The 20,705-nt window shown below is 31.0% G+C and overlaps 1 protein-coding gene across 4 annotated transcripts in view; it reads left to right on the top strand.

The window, feature by feature from the left end:
- LOC144962878 (ATP-dependent RNA helicase TDRD9-like) overlaps positions 1 to 20,705 on the top strand; it is a 39,698-nt gene that overhangs the window by 5,884 nt on the left and 13,109 nt on the right. For all 4 annotated transcript variants that reach the window (XR_013643536.1, XR_013643537.1, XR_013643538.1 and 1 more), the window contains exons 7-25: positions 42 to 203; positions 1,587 to 1,690; positions 2,593 to 2,654; positions 5,390 to 5,447; positions 7,165 to 7,249; positions 8,629 to 8,686; positions 9,238 to 9,440; positions 9,659 to 9,790; positions 11,326 to 11,488; positions 12,245 to 12,308; positions 13,382 to 13,445; positions 15,891 to 15,992; positions 16,593 to 16,712; positions 17,033 to 17,140; positions 17,581 to 17,690; positions 18,067 to 18,147; positions 19,012 to 19,131; positions 19,387 to 19,480; positions 20,504 to 20,608. Coding sequence is in view for 1 of the 4 variants with exons in the window: in XM_078896242.1 (XP_078752368.1) it covers positions 42 to 203; positions 1,587 to 1,690; positions 2,593 to 2,654; positions 5,390 to 5,447; positions 7,165 to 7,249; positions 8,629 to 8,686; positions 9,238 to 9,440; positions 9,659 to 9,790; positions 11,326 to 11,488; positions 12,245 to 12,308; positions 13,382 to 13,445; positions 15,891 to 15,992; positions 16,593 to 16,712; positions 17,033 to 17,140; positions 17,581 to 17,690; positions 18,067 to 18,147; positions 19,012 to 19,131; positions 19,387 to 19,480; positions 20,504 to 20,608 (1,995 nt within the window). In the remaining 3 variants the exon portion in view is untranslated. The remainder of the gene's footprint in view (positions 1 to 41; positions 204 to 1,586; positions 1,691 to 2,592; positions 2,655 to 5,389; positions 5,448 to 7,164; positions 7,250 to 8,628; positions 8,687 to 9,237; positions 9,441 to 9,658; positions 9,791 to 11,325; positions 11,489 to 12,244; positions 12,309 to 13,381; positions 13,446 to 15,890; positions 15,993 to 16,592; positions 16,713 to 17,032; positions 17,141 to 17,580; positions 17,691 to 18,066; positions 18,148 to 19,011; positions 19,132 to 19,386; positions 19,481 to 20,503; positions 20,609 to 20,705) is intronic.

The following is a 20,705-nucleotide window of genomic DNA, read 5'->3' on the forward strand; positions in this document are numbered from 1 at the left end:
TCCATCCTTGCTAAGTTCATTTTATCTTTTCACTGATCTAGGTTATCCTCATGTCGGCCACTTTTGATACAGATGCATTTGCTGATTATTTTGCCATTCCAGTAAGAAATCATCTGGAACCAGCTCCTATCATCACTGTTGGCAGTGTCAATTACCATGTATCAGTATTTTTTGCAGATGAATTGAGTGGAAAGCTTGGAGAGGTATGTAATAATTGAGAAGCGTTCATTTATTTACAGATTGTTATTATTTTGGTTTGAATTTTACATTTAGAGAAAGAACTATGGAGTTGGACATGATGACACTGATCTGGGCTGCATACTTTCTTTTCAAACATTCCCCATCTTTATATAAATAAATGATTTCAATTTTTCCATCTTCAAATAAATTGGATGTGCTCTCAGACTGAATTCAAATGCTCATGCATACCAGGCACAATATTACTACAGAATAGTTACTTTAATTTAAACAACACCATTTTACCAATATTGTTTTCATGAGACCAATTTTCTAATAATTAGCCGAGGACACAAGTCAGTAAAAAGTTCTTGTGGCTAGCGCTTCATTGTAATAATTTGAATGATTAAAAAAAAAAAAGGAATATGTTAATGCTGTAAGTAAATTCACTTCAAGCTTAGGGATCAATTTTAGTGGTACAAGTGCATCAAGTTTTCATTCTACAAATAAATATTTTAGGTATGGACTTGAAATTTCATTCATTTTGCAGTGGAAAATCTGACTGGCATCTGTTAAGTTATTGATTAAATTTTTGGACACTCCTCGGTCCCTTGATCTTGGAAAGGTTGGAATGCATTATCACTATCTTAGAATAGAGACCAATTCCATGCATTGTGGTCTTTTATTTTCAAGGTAATGTAAGGTGTTTTGATTTTGTTCATTTTAAGAAGACAGTGAGCCTCAACAAATATTGTTTACTTGTTAGATGCCCTCACTTTCTCTTCATTGCAGACATGAGTGACTAAACTAAGGATGAGAACCAACTGTCTATTACATTCCCTGCTTATGTATAGTACAGAGCTGCCAACCTACCGCAAAAAATGGGGAATTTTACGCATTTTCAGAGATTGTACGCTTGTACGCATTTCCCCCAAGATTGTACCCATTTTCAGTGTATGGAGTTACTTCAGTTTTCTTTAGTATTATTACTAGCATATTGAGAAACCTTGGTGACCGAGTGGATATTCATATATTTTTTACCAATTATGATCTTCATGCTGGGAGGTAGAATTCTGAAAGGATTGGATTAAATAGTCTTGGGAACATCATTGTTGCTGCAATTGAGCTTGTTTGGTGTGACTTTATGTAAGTTTACCTTCCTCTTACTTTCACATTGGTTGGTTTCCGTCGATTTCAGGATTGTACCCATTTTTATGAAATCTCCCCCATTTTGAGGTCCCATTGTACACATTCTCATCAGATGGGGTTGGCAGCTCTGATAGTAATTGTTAGCATATAGCATCTTTGCAAATAAATGGACCTAATGGATTAGTTTATTGCCATCTCTTAAGTAGATTATCTAAACTTTGATTAAGCATTGTCATGACAGCTTACACATTTTATTACAGGTGCCTCCAGTGGATGAAAGTAAACCAGCAATATGTGAGGCCATGTATGACATGGTGATTGGGCTCATTAAAGAATTTGATTTGCTTGAAGAAAAGGAGCAGGGGTAAGAGAAGAGGGTGGGAAATCTCCAGAGCTTCTTAAATCTCTCAACTTATGATAAAATAGTGTATAATAGTGTAAAATGCATGTCATATGAAATAACCTTAATAATAAATCATGCTAATTTCTCTGAGACTTATGTGTGATTATTATCGTTGTTGTTGCTGTAATGATTATTGTTGTTATTAATATTTCATTATACCGTGAGCTTTGTACATTTATGATTCATCCAATCATGAACAATTTTCAATAATACTTCAGTGGTCTAAAATAGTAATTTTCGACTTTACATTGCCGTATTGATTTATTTCTTCTTATATTCAAAGTTGTGTGTAAAACTGTGAATGATACAATACAAGCTATCTGAGATTTTGTTATTATAAACTATTATATAAGGCATTTAAATGATAATTCCAATATTCAGCCTTTGATCAGATAAGATAGTGCTACGAAGTTTCAGTCATGATGGCTCATTAATGGCAATTTGAACGTCAATAGATATATTAACAGGTCAAATAATGACAAAATAGTCTTGGTAAGACCACGACTAAGTTAAAGTTAATTTGCAAACAACCCTTCCCCATTTCAGGAACTTTCATTTCCACAAATAAGATGTGTTGAAAACATTTCAGTCTGCTCACAAAAATTGTAAATTCTGTCTATTCTTCATTTATAATATTATTAGAATCCATGTCTGAGTTGTCCACTGTTCTAATAATTAAAAAAAAAATAGCCTTTTGATACGGGGGAAAGTGCTATGCAACGGCTATATGTTATTTCTATGAAAATAATTTTTGCTTTAAGTTAATTTTGTCATTATATTAAAAAAAGAAAAGAAGCCATAATGTAATTCATGTTTATTAATCCCTCCCCTTGTTTTTTTATAACTTCTTTTCCTTTGAACAGGAAGAGGGATCCAAATACAAACTTTGCCTCAAACCGTGGCTCAGTACTTATTTTTCTACCTGGTAATTTCTTTGTTTCTTTATTTAAAAACAAACAGACAAAAGTTTATGACCTTGTAACCCAGTCTGTACGTTAAGATCATCTGACTCATTGGGTTTAATTATCAAAGAGAAGTTTAATACTTTAAGCTGCAAATCATTCTCTATCAGGGTCCATTTTAATGTAAAGCTGCCAAATCCTTTTTTTTTGTTTTTTTGTTATTGTTTTTAATGTGTCTTACTGGGTGGGGATCCTGACCTCCCATAGCGGACAGGGAGGTACATACTGTGTCTTCTATCCCCTTATACCTGTTTTCCAACATGCTTTCTGTCTTTGTCTTGGAATGAGGTTACTTGGTTTTGTCCTGGCCCCGGTTGGAGTCCTGGCTGGGAGGGAAACAGTCAAATGCATAATTATTTTTTTGGGAGATGATATTTTTTTCCTGCTAAATCATCTCTCTGTTATGTATTATTATATTTGTTATTTTTAATCAGGTCTGTAAATCTTCCGTCTATTGTCGGATTGCTAATATTTAAAAAAAAAAAAAAATGATAGTAAAAATAAAATTCGTAATGTCAAAGAACAGAACCAATAAAAAATAAAATAAAAGACTTTTATTTCATTCCTTGAAAAAATTAGATTTTATTCCGTTTCAAATGCCGACATAAAAAAACAAAACAAAAAAAAATATTTGTCGCATCAAAGACAAAACAAAACTTGCCGCCTATCTGTTAGCTCTAATATTATGCCACCTGCACGCTCCGCTAGACGTGAATGTATTCACTGCCTGGCCACCGTGCCACAGCCAGCGAGAGAGGGTTGCGAAGTTCGCGCGAGTCGTATTCACACACACACACCCAGTCGGTAAATAACGCAAGCACAGAAGTGTGTCGAACCGGACCGGAAGGTTTCTCTCTATTTTGCTACCGACACACATGCATATCTCCGGTTTTCATATCTTTTTCTCTATATTTTATTGGTTCCATCCCGATGTGAGACGGGAAAAAAATAATGCGAAATAATTATTTTTCTTCGAAAAATATATTCGTCTTCGAAAGTTCTCACACGACCGCACCACCTCCTCCTCTTCTTCTTCTTCATCTTCTTCTTCTTCTTCTTCTTCTTCTTCTTCTTCTTCTTCTTCTTCTTCTTCTTCTTCTTCTTCTTCTTCTTCTTCTTCTTCTATAAGAATTAATCCAAATAAACGAAAGAATCAGCGTAAACATTTAACACAAATAGGAGCAAAGATACGCAGCTTCCCGTGTCAAGCACGAGATACACATCCTTCAAAAGGGTAGGAATTGTTCTCTTCCTTTCATTTTACAACTAACACAGACCTGGACCCTCAAATTTTACCATAAAATAAGGACCTCGTTATAAATAAGTAGGGGAAAGTGACATGATTTGACTAGTCAATTGATGTGTCATATCTGTGTTCCGTCCATATTTTTGTCCTGTTGTGTCTATTTTCACTTGTTCAAAAAGTTTTGACAATTTTTTCACCAACCATTTACAGGCCTGTTAATGTATAGCGTAAGCATTTGAGTGTATTCCTCTTCGTTGGATTATGTGCTTGTGTCCGGATGAGACTTATAGGTGATCTCAAACTAAGTACATTGGTGGTATGCTCTTGGAATCTACATCTGATCCCTATTTCTTCCTAGTGCCCCTTTGTCTTACTTTGTCTTGGGTGCTTTAATTGTAATTCTAGAACTTTTTACTATCCCATTTTCTTCCTTTTTACTGGCGTTGATATAACCTGAATGTGTTGCAAGCGCCGTAAAACCCTTAAAAACAAACAAAACATAATGTTTCTTAAAACATTTCTGGTAGGATTTTTAAAATCTTGTTTTGTCCTTAGAATACTCTTGATAATTTGGTGATAATATGACTAATCTGAGAAGTTCGAATTGTGTTTAATTATTGAATTACATCATAAAGACTTTGAATTCCAGACTGATGCATATGCATTTGTCAGGACTATTATTGTTATTTCCATAGGATTAAGCTGAATTTTAAAATAAAAACGATGAAAACGTTTGTTGAATATTTTTTTTTCAGAACAAAAAAATACATATTTTAAAAGTCTTATCATGTTTTACTTGTGTTATAGGCTCTATTTATGGTATAATTTAGGATTCGTGCACTTTATCGGGAATGAGTTAGAAATTTCAAAGGCAAGAATGCAAAAATCTGTTTCATTATATCCTCTAAGTGATTCAACATTATAATTTCCAATTTAGATATATTTTATAATTAATAATTTGCTTGCTTTTTTCATCCAAAGTTATATTTTTGATGAAAAAAAGGCTTTATGGTTCGGCTGTATGTCAACTAGATATTGTTTTACATCCAGATTTGTCATACATGCCAATAAGCTCTCGTAATGAGAATTTAATTGAATTAGTAATTAACCAAATAAAAACAGGATGCTCATTGGTATGGTTTTATATTGCAGTATTGCAGGCTTAGTTTTAAAAAAAAAAGAAAGAATTTTAGGGCATCCTTTTCTACTCATCCTCTACTTGTTATAATTATTACTAATATGTTTCTTCTTCTTCTTCTTCTTCTTCTTCTTCTTCTTCTTCTTCTTCTTCTTCTTCTTCTTCTTCTTCTTCTTCTTCTTCTTCTTCCTCTTCTTCTTCTTCTTCATCTCATTATTATTATTATCATTATTATTATTATTATTATTATTATTATTATTATTATTATTATTATTATGAATTGTTAGCAATAATTTTCTCCTTTTATTCCCCAGGTCTACATGAGATCACAGATATGTGTACAAAGCTCAAGCCTCTTGAGGACACACATTTGTAATGATTAAGTTATTTGTTATATAGAATTTGTTATTGTAAATGTTGCTGCTCGAAGCTTGAAGAAATAAATAATAACGTGAAGTTGAATGTAAGCTTCAATTTAATTACAAAAACAGATTGCTACTAATTGCCAGAATGTTGATTAAAAAAAAAAAGGCAATAAAAATTAATTATGAATGTTTGATTTTGCTGGCATTCTTCAGGTTGGTGCCCTTTCTTCTTCAATTTGAGAGTTTTCTGATCCTTATGATGGAGATTTGACTTTTGTGGGACACATTTTGGCAGGGCTGCCCGTTGACATCCGGGTTGGTAAATTGCTGATCCTGGGTCATGTCTTTGGTGTTTTAGAAGAATGATCTGTTTTTGTAATTAAATTGAAGCTTACATTCAACTTCACGTTATTATTTATTTATAGAATTTGTTATGGAAGCTGTGGAACAAAAGAAAAATCCAAACTACATAGAACCCTCAGAGAGGCTTCAAAAATAATTAACACAGACCTTAGAAGCCTTGAAACAACTTATATTAATGCAGTTGAGAAGAAATCTTTTAACATTATCAACGAAAAGAGGCATCCGCTGAGCGAAAAATTCCAACTTTTGCGCTCCGGAAGACGGTATCTAGAAGCAAAATGTAGGACAAATCGACATAAGACAACCTTCATTCCAACCGCCATAAAATTAATTAACAAATCTTCTGTGGAAAAATGAGACAACCAATGAAAATAACGAGAAGCAGTGTCGTGAATCATCATCATCGACATTGCTGCCGTCGTTATCATCATCATCATCATCATCATCATCATCATCATCATCATTATCGTAGTCATCATCATCATCATCATCATCATCATCATCATCATCATCACAATCATTGCCATCTTCTTCTTAATATAAGACACTATGTTTATAATATGGTTATCTGCTGTCCCAGCAAATATATCGTATCGTTCTATCTGTCTGTCTGTGTGTATGTATTTATGTATGTATGTATGTATGTATGTATGTATGTATGTATGTATGTATGTATGCATGCATGTATGTATGTATGTATGTATGTATGTATGAATGTAGGCATTTATATATGACATGCTGGTTTGTATGTATGTCTGCATGTATGTATGTATGTATGTATGTATGTATGTATGTATGTATGTATGTATGTATGTATGTATGTATGTATGTATATATGTTTGTATGTACGCTCATTTCTTTTGTATACATGTGTAGAAACAATGTGCAAGCGTGTATGTTCGTGTATGGCTGTGTCTGTATTTGTAAATGTGTTGATGTTCATACCATGAACCAAACTGAGCATTGTTTACCTCACATGAATTGCCTTTAATTTGGACAATAAAGATTATTATTATTATTATTATTATTATTATTATTATTATTATTATTATTATTATATTTTATTATTATTATTATTATTATTATTATTATTATTATTATTATTATTAGTACAATAAAGCATATCTTACTGGGGACTGGCCATGTATGGAAAGAAGTTTGATGCAACATGGCCCGCTGGAGGAATAAATGAAATATTTTGAAATGTATTGGTTTAGGTAAAATAATGGAAAGATGTTCTAAATTTTAAAAAATGTTTATCTCTCTATACTTGACAAAGACACAATAATGATAAATAGATGGTTTTATCCCATTAACGTTGATAACAATACTCATTACTTTTTCGCTCTTTTATCTGTCAGTCTGTGTCCAATTCCACTCCACTCTTCCATCACATTATTTGAACAAAAAAAAGTGTTCAGAAGTCCAAAACATGGATACAGAAAGGTAAATGAAATAATAAATAAAAAGACAATTTATAATGATATAAGATAGATTCGATTAATTCATGAAGGAAATAGCATTATATTTTATTAATGGCTCCTGTTTCAACAAATAGTTCAATTCAATTCACTGAGCTCATAATATCATTGCATATACACAGGTAAGAAAATAATCACCCCTTCCTATAGAAAACTTTTCTATTATTCCCAGTGTTTAGCTATTTCATATGAGTTGAATTGTATGATTTATCTGTTCATATGGAAGAAAATTCAACTTTAAGAGTAATGTTTATTTCAATTTAATAAGTCAACATATTTGAACAGGGAATGGATACGACATTGTCTAGCTGTATTTAGACGCATTTGACACCAGAAAGTGTACAATAAAAATCTGGTTTTATTGAAATTCAAGGTACTTGGTTAGCTATTTTGATTAGACATATTTGGTTTAAGTATAATGACTAAAGTCATTTGTTGTTAAGTATCAAGGAACTATTTTCAGTCATGAGCTCTGCAGTTTTCTGGTTTATTGAATTGCCTTTGTTGTTATATGTTGACATTATCACACACATATTGTCACTGTTTAATCTGAGCGAAGTGTATGACAGTAAAGATGTATGAATGATTAAAAAAAAAAGAAAGAAGGAATAATCAGATTTGTAAACAGTACAGTGGAAGCAATTCTTTTTTGTTGAGCACTAGTAAGGAGACTTACACTTTAACATTTTTTATTTGTTGGCAATGACAAAGAGAACAAAATTACATTTCAAGACCTGCCACTTATACTGATTTAATCAGTATTTACAGATTTTTTAATAAGCCAAAATTTAATAAATTCTGAATTTTTCTCACCAGATTCAGATGTTTTTACCACATTTTTTAGAGGAGAATGGAAGAAAATTTGGTTAATTTTGCGAGAAATGGATATGTGACCAAGCAGAATGTTATGCGTTAATTTTAGAGAAGTTTAAAGTGATATAATGAATATAATGACACTAGGGGTGAAATTATACATTTTGTGTAGATCCAGATTTTTCCCCCCTTTAAATTCCCATTTTCCCCTCAAAAATATATAGATTAAAAAAAAAAAATAGATTCTTGCTTGTGGTAGGTTTGTATCTCAAATTAATTCATATTTATTAATCATATGGTTCAAAGGTTTTATTTAAATATGTTTTACCATGTAGATCTCTCTCTCTCTCTCTCTCTCTCTCTCTCTCTCTCTCTCTCTCTCTCTCTCTCTCTCTCTCTCTCTCTCTCTCTCTCTCTCTCTCTCTATATATAATATATATATATATATATATATATATATATATTATATATATATATCATGTATAATTATTTTGTCATAAACTTTTTTTCCCTCTCATAAATATTTTTTAGATTATTGTGTCAACCAACATTGCGGAAAGCTCCATCACGGTTCCAGACATCAAATATGGTCAGTAGGACTAGAATTAGTATTTAACTAGAAAAAAGTATAATTTTGAATCAAGAGTACTGCAGTGTCTGGGATGAAGGAATGTCATCCAGTCAATCAGGATGGGATACCTTTAGTATGTATACTTGTGAGGCGTATTATATGTGCAACTTCTCCAGTGACCAGTTTTCCACTCCACTGTATTTGTTGTTATGCCTGTGAGCATACACTTAAGCCCCATTGCAATGAGGTGGCAACTAGTGTTTGAAGAAAAAAATGGACAAAAGGACTGGATAGGAAAAAAGTGGTTTTAAAATATCTGAGAGAAATTATCCCCCATCAATCCCACCCCACCTCCCAAAAAGAAAAAAAAAGGAGAAAAAGATTTGTCCTGCTGCCTATTGGTTCAATTTGTTAAAATATTTTTCTGTTACTTTGTTATGTTTGATGTGTTTTGATGTATATGACGATGTTGTTAAATGATGGCTTCACTTTTCTAAAGTTCATGTGAGTAAACCATCAATTCAAATGCATGTGTCAATACAGACATGATTTTGTTATGGAATTCACAGTTATTGATTTCTGCTTGACCAAGAACTTGTGCTGTGATCCAGAGACAAACTACACCCATCTCCAGCTGGAATGGGCTTCCAAATGTAATACAGTACAGAGGAAAGGACGAGCTGGTCGTGTATCCAATGGACGTGTCTATTTCATGGTTCCAAGTTGGTTTTATAATAATGTTCTGCCAGAATTTGGAATCCCTGAAATGCAGGTAGGGGTGGTTTAACTGTGTCTGATTTAACATCATAATTTAACATCTTTATTTTTTTCTACAAACTCTTAAGACATCGTTCAACTTTACTGAAATACTTTATTTATTTATGTTTGATTCACCGTAAGTTAAGAAAGAAAAATGTGACTGGTAATTTGTTGATATTATTTTAAGAAAATTATATTTTAAAATGTATCTTCTCTTTATCAAATTGACAGCGCTCACCTCTGGAGTCCCTGATCCTGAAAACAAAGATTTTTGACATGGGAGAGCCAAAGGCACTCTTGGCTCTTGCACTTTCACCACCAAATCTGGAGGACATTGAAAGGACCATTCTCAGTCTAAAAGAGGTTGACCAATTTATTATTTTTTTTCCCATCGATGATTCTGAAATTCAAATTCGTGTTGTAGAACTTTGCTTTAATTATAATTTGTTTAAAATTTAGAGTTTATGAAAAAAAAGAAAGAGAAAGAATTACTCAAATCATGTACCTACTTTCAAAATCCATACAAATTTGTGATTTGTGTCAAAGCTTACTCCTTCGATTTGATATTATTTAAAAAATTGGACAAAGCTTAGCTCATTTTTTAGTGCATATATATTGGCTAAAATACAGAAATACCCGAAGAAGTTGAAAATCATAAATAATAGAAAACTAATTGCACAGTCATCACTACAAATGTCCCCTCCTCTTATTCTTTTCCCTCTCTGAAGGGTCTGAATCAATCTGTAACCCAATTTTAGTGGAAATTAAAAAAGACTCAAAAGCTTCTTGCAAATTTAAATAACAGGTAACTTTCTGTGAAGTTACCTTAAATATTCATTTTTTAGGTTAGGCTCTTGTCGCTTTTCTATTCCTCAAAATATGTTGTTCCTTCCTTATAAGCTTTCTGTCATTTTCTGGAGTAAGACAACTTGATTTTGCAGGTTCCCTGATTTGAATCCCTTTCTTCACAGGAGACTGTTAAAGAGGTTCTGTTGGAGTTTTAAAAAAAACAACTTTTATGAAATCGCCTCTCTGAGATTGGACCTGTTGGGTGGGTCCTTTTGTCCTCCCATAGTGGGCAGAAGGGTCACTTGTGTCTTCTATCCCCCTATATCTGTTTTCCATCTTGCTTTGATTACAACTTGTATTACTTGGTTTTGTCCTGACCATGGACAGAATCTTTGGCTTGGAGGCAAACAGTCAAATATATAGTTATGGTTTTTGCAGATTTATTTTTTTCCTTTGTGAATCATCTCACAGTCATGTACTGTTATAATTTTTTTGAAATATAATTGATTAATTATGGTTTACTGTACTTGTGTATGGGTGAGACTTTTAGGTAATCTCAAACTAATTACACTGATGGTATGCACCTGGAATCTACATCTGTTTCCTATTTAAACCATCTGTATTCGTCTTACTTACTTTTTCGTATGTGCTTTTAATTGTAAATCTATAATTTTTTGACTATCCCATTTTCTTTCTTCTGGCACTGACATAGCCTAAATGTGTCTAAAGTGCTGTAATACCTGTAAAACAACAAAAACAGATTGTACCAGATGTTTTAATTTTATTGACCATTGTGTGTACCCGTTTCAGCAGAGATGAGATTTAAAGGTGGGTGTTGGTGATGGATGAGATTTAAAAAAGTTTATGCACTAGACCCAAGGTTACGTTGTTGCAAAAATTTACTTCTGCTTTCTTTGAATAGGGCACAATTTTATTTATTTTTATTTTGCTCTTGTCACCACACTGTACCTATTAACAATGAAACGTGTCGAAATTTGATATATGGTGAGATATGATATGATATAATGTTACTAATTGCCAGAATGTTGATTTAAAAAAAAGGCAATAAAAATTAATTATGAATGTTTGATTTTGCTGGCATACTTCAGGTTGGTGCCCTTTCTTCTTCAATTGGAGAGTTTTCTGATCCTTATGATGGAGATTTGACTTTTGTGGGACACGTTTTGGCAGGTCTGCCCGTTGACATCCGCGTTGGTAAATTGCTGATCCTGGGTCATGTCTTTGGTGTTTTAGAAGAATGTATTATAATAGGTAAGTGCTCAATTATTATTTCTCAAATGCTTGTTTTTTAAAATTATTTCTTTATTTCTTTCTTTATTTTTTTGGCCATGCTTTCAAAACTTAACTTGGTTAATATCCACCATTAATAGTAGTTGTTGTGCTGATTGTAAAATGAATGGGATATACAAATTCTAATAACTATCCGTTTCATCCTCAAACTTTATTAAGGGACAGCTAAGAGCATATTCGAAGTAAATTATGCCCACATTTTATAATCTACATCAACAACAGATTTAATGGGTGTGGAATTTACCTCATTCATCATAATTGATCGGGCAGCCGCATTATATACATCATATTAAGTGGTTACCAAGGAAGAATTAAAGTCTTTGTTTTAGAATTCTTACGTTTTTGGAAGGCCAAAAAATAATATGTGTCCAATGATTCTGTAAGGTAAGCTCTCAAATTTTAAGGGTTTTACAGTAACCTTATCTATCATCTATTTGATGTGATACCATCTTCATTTCATAATGGAACAAGGAAATAAAAACTATCTTGATTTGGCAAATTAATAAAAACACTTCCAATTTAGTTATATATGTAGAAACATTTTCAAATTTACCTGCAACTTGTGGTCAGATTTTGACTTGAATTAAAGCACATGATTAATTTTGACATAGAGTCTGTTGATTGTTCACAGTGACATCACATATTGTCAAAAGCCACACTCATTGAGTTGATTAATAATTACCCAATGATTCTTCTCTGTGATCTAATTTTCAACAGCCGCAGCACTGTCTATAAAGAGTATTTTTGCAAGACCATTGCATTCTAGGCTTCAGGCATTTAAGTGAGTAATATGAAATAAATTATTAACATTGTTAAAATGAATTTGACCATTATTCTGTTGAATGATTTTTTGTTTGTAATAATTTCAATTTCCTCTTACTTGAGGATGTTTGAAGAAAGATATGCCTTTTGGGTGTAAGTTCTAATAATCTTTACTCATGTGATTTTCACATGTTAGGAAAGCGGCTAGACCAAAAACAATAGTGAAGAACTCTTTTTTTTTTTGGCAAGAACTCATTTCTTTTTTGGCCTCAATTTGATCAAGGCAGATTTTTTTATAGAATTTGTTTTTGCCTGTTTGGGTTCGATTTTGAGGTTATCAAGACAATGTCAGTGTCTTCTGCTATGAAAGTAAGTTTTATTTTGATTGTTGCCCTGGATTATGTTTAAAAAAAATAAGTCTAATGTATAATCCATATTTGTTTTGAAGCCAATAATTTGAATCTAACCTAAGATGTTCATTGTGTATATAAATCGAGCATTGATTGAAATATTTTGTTTGTTGCTCTTATTCTTCCTGTTTACCTTGGCAAATTAAAGTGTGCTATCCTGAACAGAGATTATTAGAGTTGATATCTGTAGGTTCTCCATATATCGCCCTACTTGTTTCTTTAGCTATTGTTTGTGGTCTATATACTGCTTATACTATAAGTGTTTTATTACGTTTCTATATTTTATCATTATATTCCAAAGCATTGTCTCTGTTTTGTTCTGTAAAGGTTCACTCTATTCTCAGTTCTTTTAAAATGGCATCAATACACCTTCTATTTTGCTATTATCCCTGTCTTTTCTGTAAATTTCCAATGTGAATCATGTAATTCTTGTATCACTCTTCATTTAAGAATATATAATCACCAAGTAAATTATTTTAATTGTTGATGTCATTTTAAGATATTAGTAATTTATTTAGCTTCGGCTGGAGAAAGGTTCAAGTCTTTGATGTTCAAGAATGGACATTTTATTTTTGCCTATCTATTTAGTCATTTACTGATCAGTAAGATACCGTTACTGTTATGCCCAATCTTCATGTGACATTTATTGAATTCATTTTTATGTTAAACTTGTTTTTTCAAGGCGCAAATTGAGCTGGTCTGATAATTCTCTCAGTGACTGCATAGCCATTGTCAATGCTTACAAGGTAATTAAATGTATAATGACATTATAGTTAGTTTAGTTACTTACTCTAATTTGATTTTTAAAAATTTAGTTCTCTTTTTTTTTTGTCTTCTTTCTTTATCACGATGTCTGCTTTTTTAAATGGTTGATATGAAAATAATTTACATTTTATACTTCCTGTTGTGTTTTGTAAAATATTAGATAAAGGCTAAGGCATTTCAATTTGAGTACAGGATTGCTGATCTAAACTCAGTGGAGATATTGTACTGACCCAGTGGAATTACTTATTTTTCACAATGGATGATTGGTCCAATCTTTTTATACAGCTTTTAATTTTTCTAGTTATATTGTCCATATAACAATATTGTGTTTGCAAGTTCCTTTGAGTTTTTTTCCAGATACAGGAAGGAATTCATATTGAATATGTCGCCTGTTCTCTTCAGACTATATGAATATTTGATAAACTTACAATGATCTGAAGTGGCTTTTTTTCAAATATCTTACATATTAAGAGCGTCAGACTCTAATCGTGCAAGCGCCATATGCAGTAAAAAATAATTTCTTAGCTTATATTAAAGCCCAACCCCTCCCTTATCTTTGTGACCAACAGAGACTAACCACAATCCCATTATTTGGCAGGAATAGTTATGTAGTTGCACTGTTTTTATATTTTTCTTAAAATCACCTTTCTCACACTTCCACGGTTATAGTCGTACTTTGGGCAAATATTCCTGCTTATTGTATTATGTAAGTGTGTGTGTGTGTGTATGATTGTGTGTGGTATTAATGAATTGTGCATATGTCTTGTCTGTGCATGTAAGACTATTTGTAAACTTTTTTTTCATGTAACGAAGTGAAAATTTACCGTATGGACACTAAAGATTTATGAAAGTTGTTTTGATTATTTTTCTGTTATAACATTTTAATCACTGCGGATTAAATTATTTAAAAATAAATCCTTTCCAATATTGTGTCAATTGGATTTAAAATTATTTTATTGGAAAAAGATTTAGTTTGATTCTTCATTTGACTGTCATTTTGAAGATAAATATTTGGCATACAGAAGAATTTTCTGATATACTAACAAAATTACCAGATGATTTTCAACATAACAATGAACTAAGAAGTCACAAACAGACGTGTAAAAGATTTTAAATGTAAATTATTAAGGATAACTTACTAAAAGATGTTTGGATTAGGGTTTTAAATTGTTTTAAAATTATACTTTTAATCTCTATTCCGTTAATTTATGCAATATACCTCCCTCTAAATTCCCCTGGCTGAATGATCTGCACAGTTGTTGTCTCGTCTCATATAATGATGATCCCTTCCATATATGGCATTTTTTCTTGTTTTAGACTGAGACTGTATGGCATTGTCTGGAAAGAATCTTTTGCTGACTGGGAAATTGATTATTTCCCTTCTTAATAGGCTTTTTTTTCATTTTTCAAATATTTTGGCGAAGACCATTTTATAAAATGTTTAGATTTTGAAAATGGTGTAATTATTTAGCTGTAAATTACTGCAATAAGTTTAATTATAATACATTAACTGTGCATTATATGTGATAGGTCGTTTCATATAAAATGTTGCTGTCTTACATGCATTGTAAGCCATTTATGAGAAAGGCATACATGGTAAAGTGCTAAATAAATGCCATATTATAATAATAATAAAAATACTACTACTACTACTACTACTACTACTACTACTACTACTACTACTACTACTACTACTACTACTACTACTACTACTACTATACTACTACTACTATATAATAATAATAATAATATAATTATTATTATTATTATTATTATTATTATTATTATTATTATTATTATTATTATTATTATTATTATTAACAATATTATTATTATTATTATTATTATTATTATTATTATTATTATTATTATTATTAACAATATTATTATACATTTTGATGCTTTTAAAAATAGATTTTTGTTTTGTTTTGATGTTTCTTACTTCTGAGCCAGAAATTCTATGACAGCTCTTTATTTTTGACAGGCTTTTTTTGAGATCGCCATTTTGAAATGATGATACCAAACCATAAAAATTTTAATTCATTATGAAACACTTAGAGCATGATTGTAATTATGTTTCGACCATTTAATTTCATTGTTTCTTAACTGGGATCAAGTCGTGCTGTTGGTATCTTTTATTTTCCTCGACCAAAAACTTTGCTCCTCATTTTGCAGTTCTGCACTGAGGCTGATGCCTGTGTTATTTTGGGTCTTTGCTTGAGATAGATCCCAAAGAAAGAGGGGAGGATGAATATATAGAATTGACAAAAACAAAATTTCTACATTCTGACTCCATAGGCCTTAGGACTGTGAAGGACTACTTTCTACTTTATTGCTACTGTTGTTAAGCTTTTTTGTTTGCTTCTGATTGAATAAATATTGTAGTCATTGAAACATTGTTTTTTAATCTTTATTATTATCACCAGGTATGGGATAACCGAGTGAAGACACAAATGTTTCAACGAGTTGGTGAAAGTGAGCGAGAATGGGGCTTGAAAAGTTATATTCAGATTAAGACAATGCAAGAGGTATGAAATGTTATAACTTTCATGAATATATTTTTACCTATTTATATTTAAGTTTTAGTTGATGCCAGGCTCATAGCTTTACAAATATGTTAAAATGCACCTAAGTATGATGTAAGGTCTTGTTCGATTCTCTAATGTGTCCATTCTGAACTCTAGTTTTTTTCAATCATTATGATAATCTAATTGAAATTGAATTACTATCAAGAAACTTGAATATTATATCTTCGCTTGATATATCTTTAAAAAATATCAACTCACACTACTAATTAATCATGACAAAAATGTTGATATTCAAGCAAAGGAATATGTAAATCTGTTGAGATGCTGTCACAGTCACAGTTAATTTAACATGAGAGAGAGAGACAAATTGACAGTCCATTGATCAGTAGGAAAAATGTGTCACTCTACTCATAAATTTTAAAATTAAATTTTGATAGGATTGAACACCTTCACCCTCTCCCCACACCCTATGATTTCTCCCTTTTATTATTTTCATGATTTGGTTATCACTCTTTATGTATGCTATTTCCTGTACTCATCATTTCAATTTCAAATGTTTTCTCATTAGTGCCAATATTCAAAATTTGTTTTTCTCTTTAGGTTCACAAGTTAGTAGTTGAATTGAAGCAAAGACTGGAACGCTTCAATATTCTTTTGCCGCATCAAAGACCAGAATTCAAAAGATCACACACCCACCCTGTAGAAAGGCTGATGTTGAAGGTGAATTTTTATTTAACAGTTCTCTTTTTCCATTACTGATTAATTTACAAGTGTAATAGTAAGTCATTCTTCTTTGCTTCAAGAGTGTGTTAATTCAACTTATTAAAGTCTTTGAGATACTCCAAAAGTGAGTTTGTCAATTCAACTGATTAAAAGTTATTGAGATATTTCAAAAGCCTAATAAGTTTTCAAGGAATTTATTTTACATTGCTGCATTTCATTGCATTTTTAGTTCATTGAATTTTATAGTTTTCACACTTCTGATATGTACTTCTTGAAATGTTAAGACGCTTAATATTTTTTTAAAATCGTGTGCACAGATTGTTTTATGTGGTGCCTTCTACCCCAATTATGCTGTCAAAGAAAGTGTGGATGAAATGGAGGCGGTAAAGGCATTATGTAGTAATGATCCACGCAGAACTGTCTTGGTTGGTATTTTTTAAAATTTTTCTTGAAATAATGTGATATTCTGGAATAACAAAAATTAATGTTCTGTCTGCAAAATAGTATCATAGTGATTCCTTTTGATCGAAAATTGAAAATAATTTCACTGTTCTTGAATATTTGATATTTATTTTGTTTCCAAAATTGGCATATTTTATAATTCAATTATTGGATTATGTCATTGAAAGGGTGACACTGAGTAAATTCATCCTCTTTTTTTTAAATTGACCTATAAACACAGCTTTATATTTATCTTTAAGCAAACTATTGATTTGATTTTAAATTTTTAACAGAGTCCAAAATTTACTGTAATTTTGGTTCAATTGATAGTATTTTTTTCCCATAGGTTGAATTACACCTGGTCACTCCTATTAAATAACCTTGGATAACATGAAAATTCATATCTTTGCTTTTCTTGTATTAGGTAAAAGGTTTGCCTATGAATGAGGGTGTCTTGTATGGAAATCAAATCAAAGACTTATTCAGTGTATGTTGGGAAGGTCCACCACCGTCAATCAGCTTTGGGGACACAAGGTATCATTGTAGTTTATATAAAGAGCGCAATCATAATGTATCACTATAGAGTGTTATACCCTGATACCCAACAAAATTACGTTTTTAGAATATATTATTCTAGTATGTTAGCAAATTGACTTCATCTTTGAGTTACTGAAATATAGAGGAGATTGCTGAAGTCTTTTTGAAATTTGACTTCTAAAAATCATTCCTAGTGGAAATGGACCTGTCTTTAAGATTGTGGGGTTTTTTTTTGTTCTTTCATTTTCTTTTTTTTTTAACTTATAACTGAAGAAAAAGAGACTGTATTGAAACATATATTATTTCTTATATCGATTTATTTTATCTAGCAAATTTCATATTTTGTAAACATTTGAAAAAATGTCTTTTCCAGAGCGTTTGTAGAATTCAAGGGAAACTTTGAGGGAAAGCAAGATGGAATACACCCAGGGGTGTTTTGTGCTTTGAAAATGAGGTGAGTTTATTACATAGTTACTTATAAACAAAGCACAATTTTCACTTCATCCTTTTGCTTATCCAACATGATCATTTAGGTTAGGAAAAGAAAAAATACTGGAATGGATTGCCTCTTTTTTTTTATTATTCTTTACTTCTCTTTCTTTCCTTTGAATAATTTTATTGTTTGAAAAGTCTTTAAAAATGGAACTTTGGAGGATAAAATTGTCATTAGTTTTGAGATCAGCTATCATGATACAATCCCATTAAAATGTAGACTCTGGTTGGATATTCACAATCATATGCCTGTACACGAAATTCTCATTGATAAAACACCAATCAAAAGCTTATGAATTGGCATCAGCATGTCTTCACAAAGGCTAAGGGCATTCAAAACTCAAGCAGTAAAATTTCGAATTGCGAAGCAAATTACAAACAAAATTGTTTTTAAGATTTACAAGATGTTCAATTATTTTGGTTGTGTCACTAAAACCCTTGAAACAGACATTATGTTTAATTTCAATGATTGTCTTTTGGTTTTATTGACCGAAGATGATGTTCTCAGCTCCAAAAGTTGTTGGAAGATTGAGGCTAATGGGGAAGTTTTAAAGCACTCTGAGTGTAATAAAATAAAGGGAAATGGATTTTAAATGCTACATTTTCTTTGTTGTCATATTTTTTTGTTGAAGATTCATACAGTTTTTGATAGATAAACTGTTAAATTGAGGGAATTTTCCAATTAGGAATCTATGTATTAATTCCATTGGAGTTTAAAACAATTAAATATGAAATCATTGTGATTTCTGGCTCAACATTTTTCCATATCTTTTGTAATATCTGCTCTTGTAATTAATACTTTATTTTCTTGATAACTTTTCACCAGAGATCTTCGTATTCCTTTGGCCATTGAAATGCTGGATAAAAGTGAAAGTAAGAAACAGCTTGAAGAACTGGAGAGATCAACATCATCATTTCAAAGAAAAGGAGAACTTCGTACTAACAGGTAGATAGAAATTTTTCATCAATAAGTCTTATTAAAAAAAAAAAGAATTAAATAATTGACTTTAAGTGGTTGTGTCTGATGAAGAGTTATTATTGACCTGATAGGCATGCAATATAATACAACATTGAATGTGATGTTTCATAGTTTTACTCAATTATTTTTTTTCTCATCTTTTCTTTTACTTTTAAAAATTTTATTTTTATATATATAATATTTTATTTGTTTATTTTTTTTATCTCTTTTAATTATTTTCAGAATAAGAGTTGAAAGTGACGGAGATTCCATGGAAGGTGCGAACAATGTTTCTATAAATCCACAGATATCCACCTTGCTGGTCAATGTAACAGAGGTAAAATTTAATGGCCGTTACAACCTTTATATTGCTAATTAAAGATGTTGTTGTATGGAGAGGGACGATTGACTAAACAAATTTTTTAATGTTTTAAATTTGACTATGTTGGATCTTGCAATATTGATATTTATGGTTGTAAATTGTAAATGTTAGATTCAAAAGTTAATTTAATTTGATGGAATGAAATTTGCAAAAGGAATTCAAAATGTGACTATAAAATCATCTTTCCATTCTTCATGTGTTATATATGGATTAGAACATTGGGCAAGATTCAACTGTTAAATTGTATATTGTCTTCATACCATAATAATAATAATAATAATAATAATAATAATAATAATAATAATAATAATAATAATAATAATAATAATAATGATGATGATGATGATGATGATGAGATGATGATGATGATGATGATGATGATGATGATGATGATGATGATGATAATAATAATAAAAAAAAATAATAATAATAATATATGGCATTTATATAGTGCATTTTCATCACTGTGTGGTGCTCAATGTAATTTACAAATAAAAACAAAAAAATGTCATTCTCAACATCATTTATGTGTTTCTTGGTTGTCCACCCACTAAATGGGGTATTGTTTTATTTTTCTAAAATATGATAAATAAACAATGATTTGGAACTACCTTTTACTCCTTATTCTGGCCACATGTCCAAACTATCTTTACCTACATATCACAAACAAAACAACTGATGAATTTCTAACTGGCTTTTCTTAAAATTTCTTCATTTCTAGTTTGTTTTTTCTTCCTATATTTTCCCTAGACATGATATGTGTAATTCCTATTTTTTCTCCAGACATCTTAAGTGAAAAAGAAACATTTAATTTGAATATCTGATTTCGATCCCCTAAAATGACTCAGTCTTTGAGCATTCTGAGGAAAAACATATTGTAATGATATTACAATTTCTTAAATTAAAAAATAATTATTCAAAACATCCGAATGATAAACTTCTCTGATATACGGCTCATGCTTTTCTTATAACCCACAGGTTATTGAGTGTGGCCATTTTTGGGGCCAATGTGATGAATATCAAAATCAAGAACAGCTACAAAAGATATTGATAGAATTGAACAGAAATGAGAAGCCTTTGGAAGTTAGTATCTTTTTATTATTAATTCTTCTTTCTCACACAAGTAGTGGTACTTTATCATTTTCTAAAGTGCATAAATAAATAACCGAATGATTTAATG

The sequence above is a fragment of the Berghia stephanieae genome, chromosome 1, assembly GCF_034508935.2.
Source record: "Berghia stephanieae isolate SIO BIC M18660-M18661 chromosome 1, UCSD_Bste_1.3, whole genome shotgun sequence".
In the NCBI taxonomy this organism is placed as follows: Eukaryota; Metazoa; Mollusca; class Gastropoda; order Nudibranchia; family Aeolidiidae; genus Berghia; species Berghia stephanieae.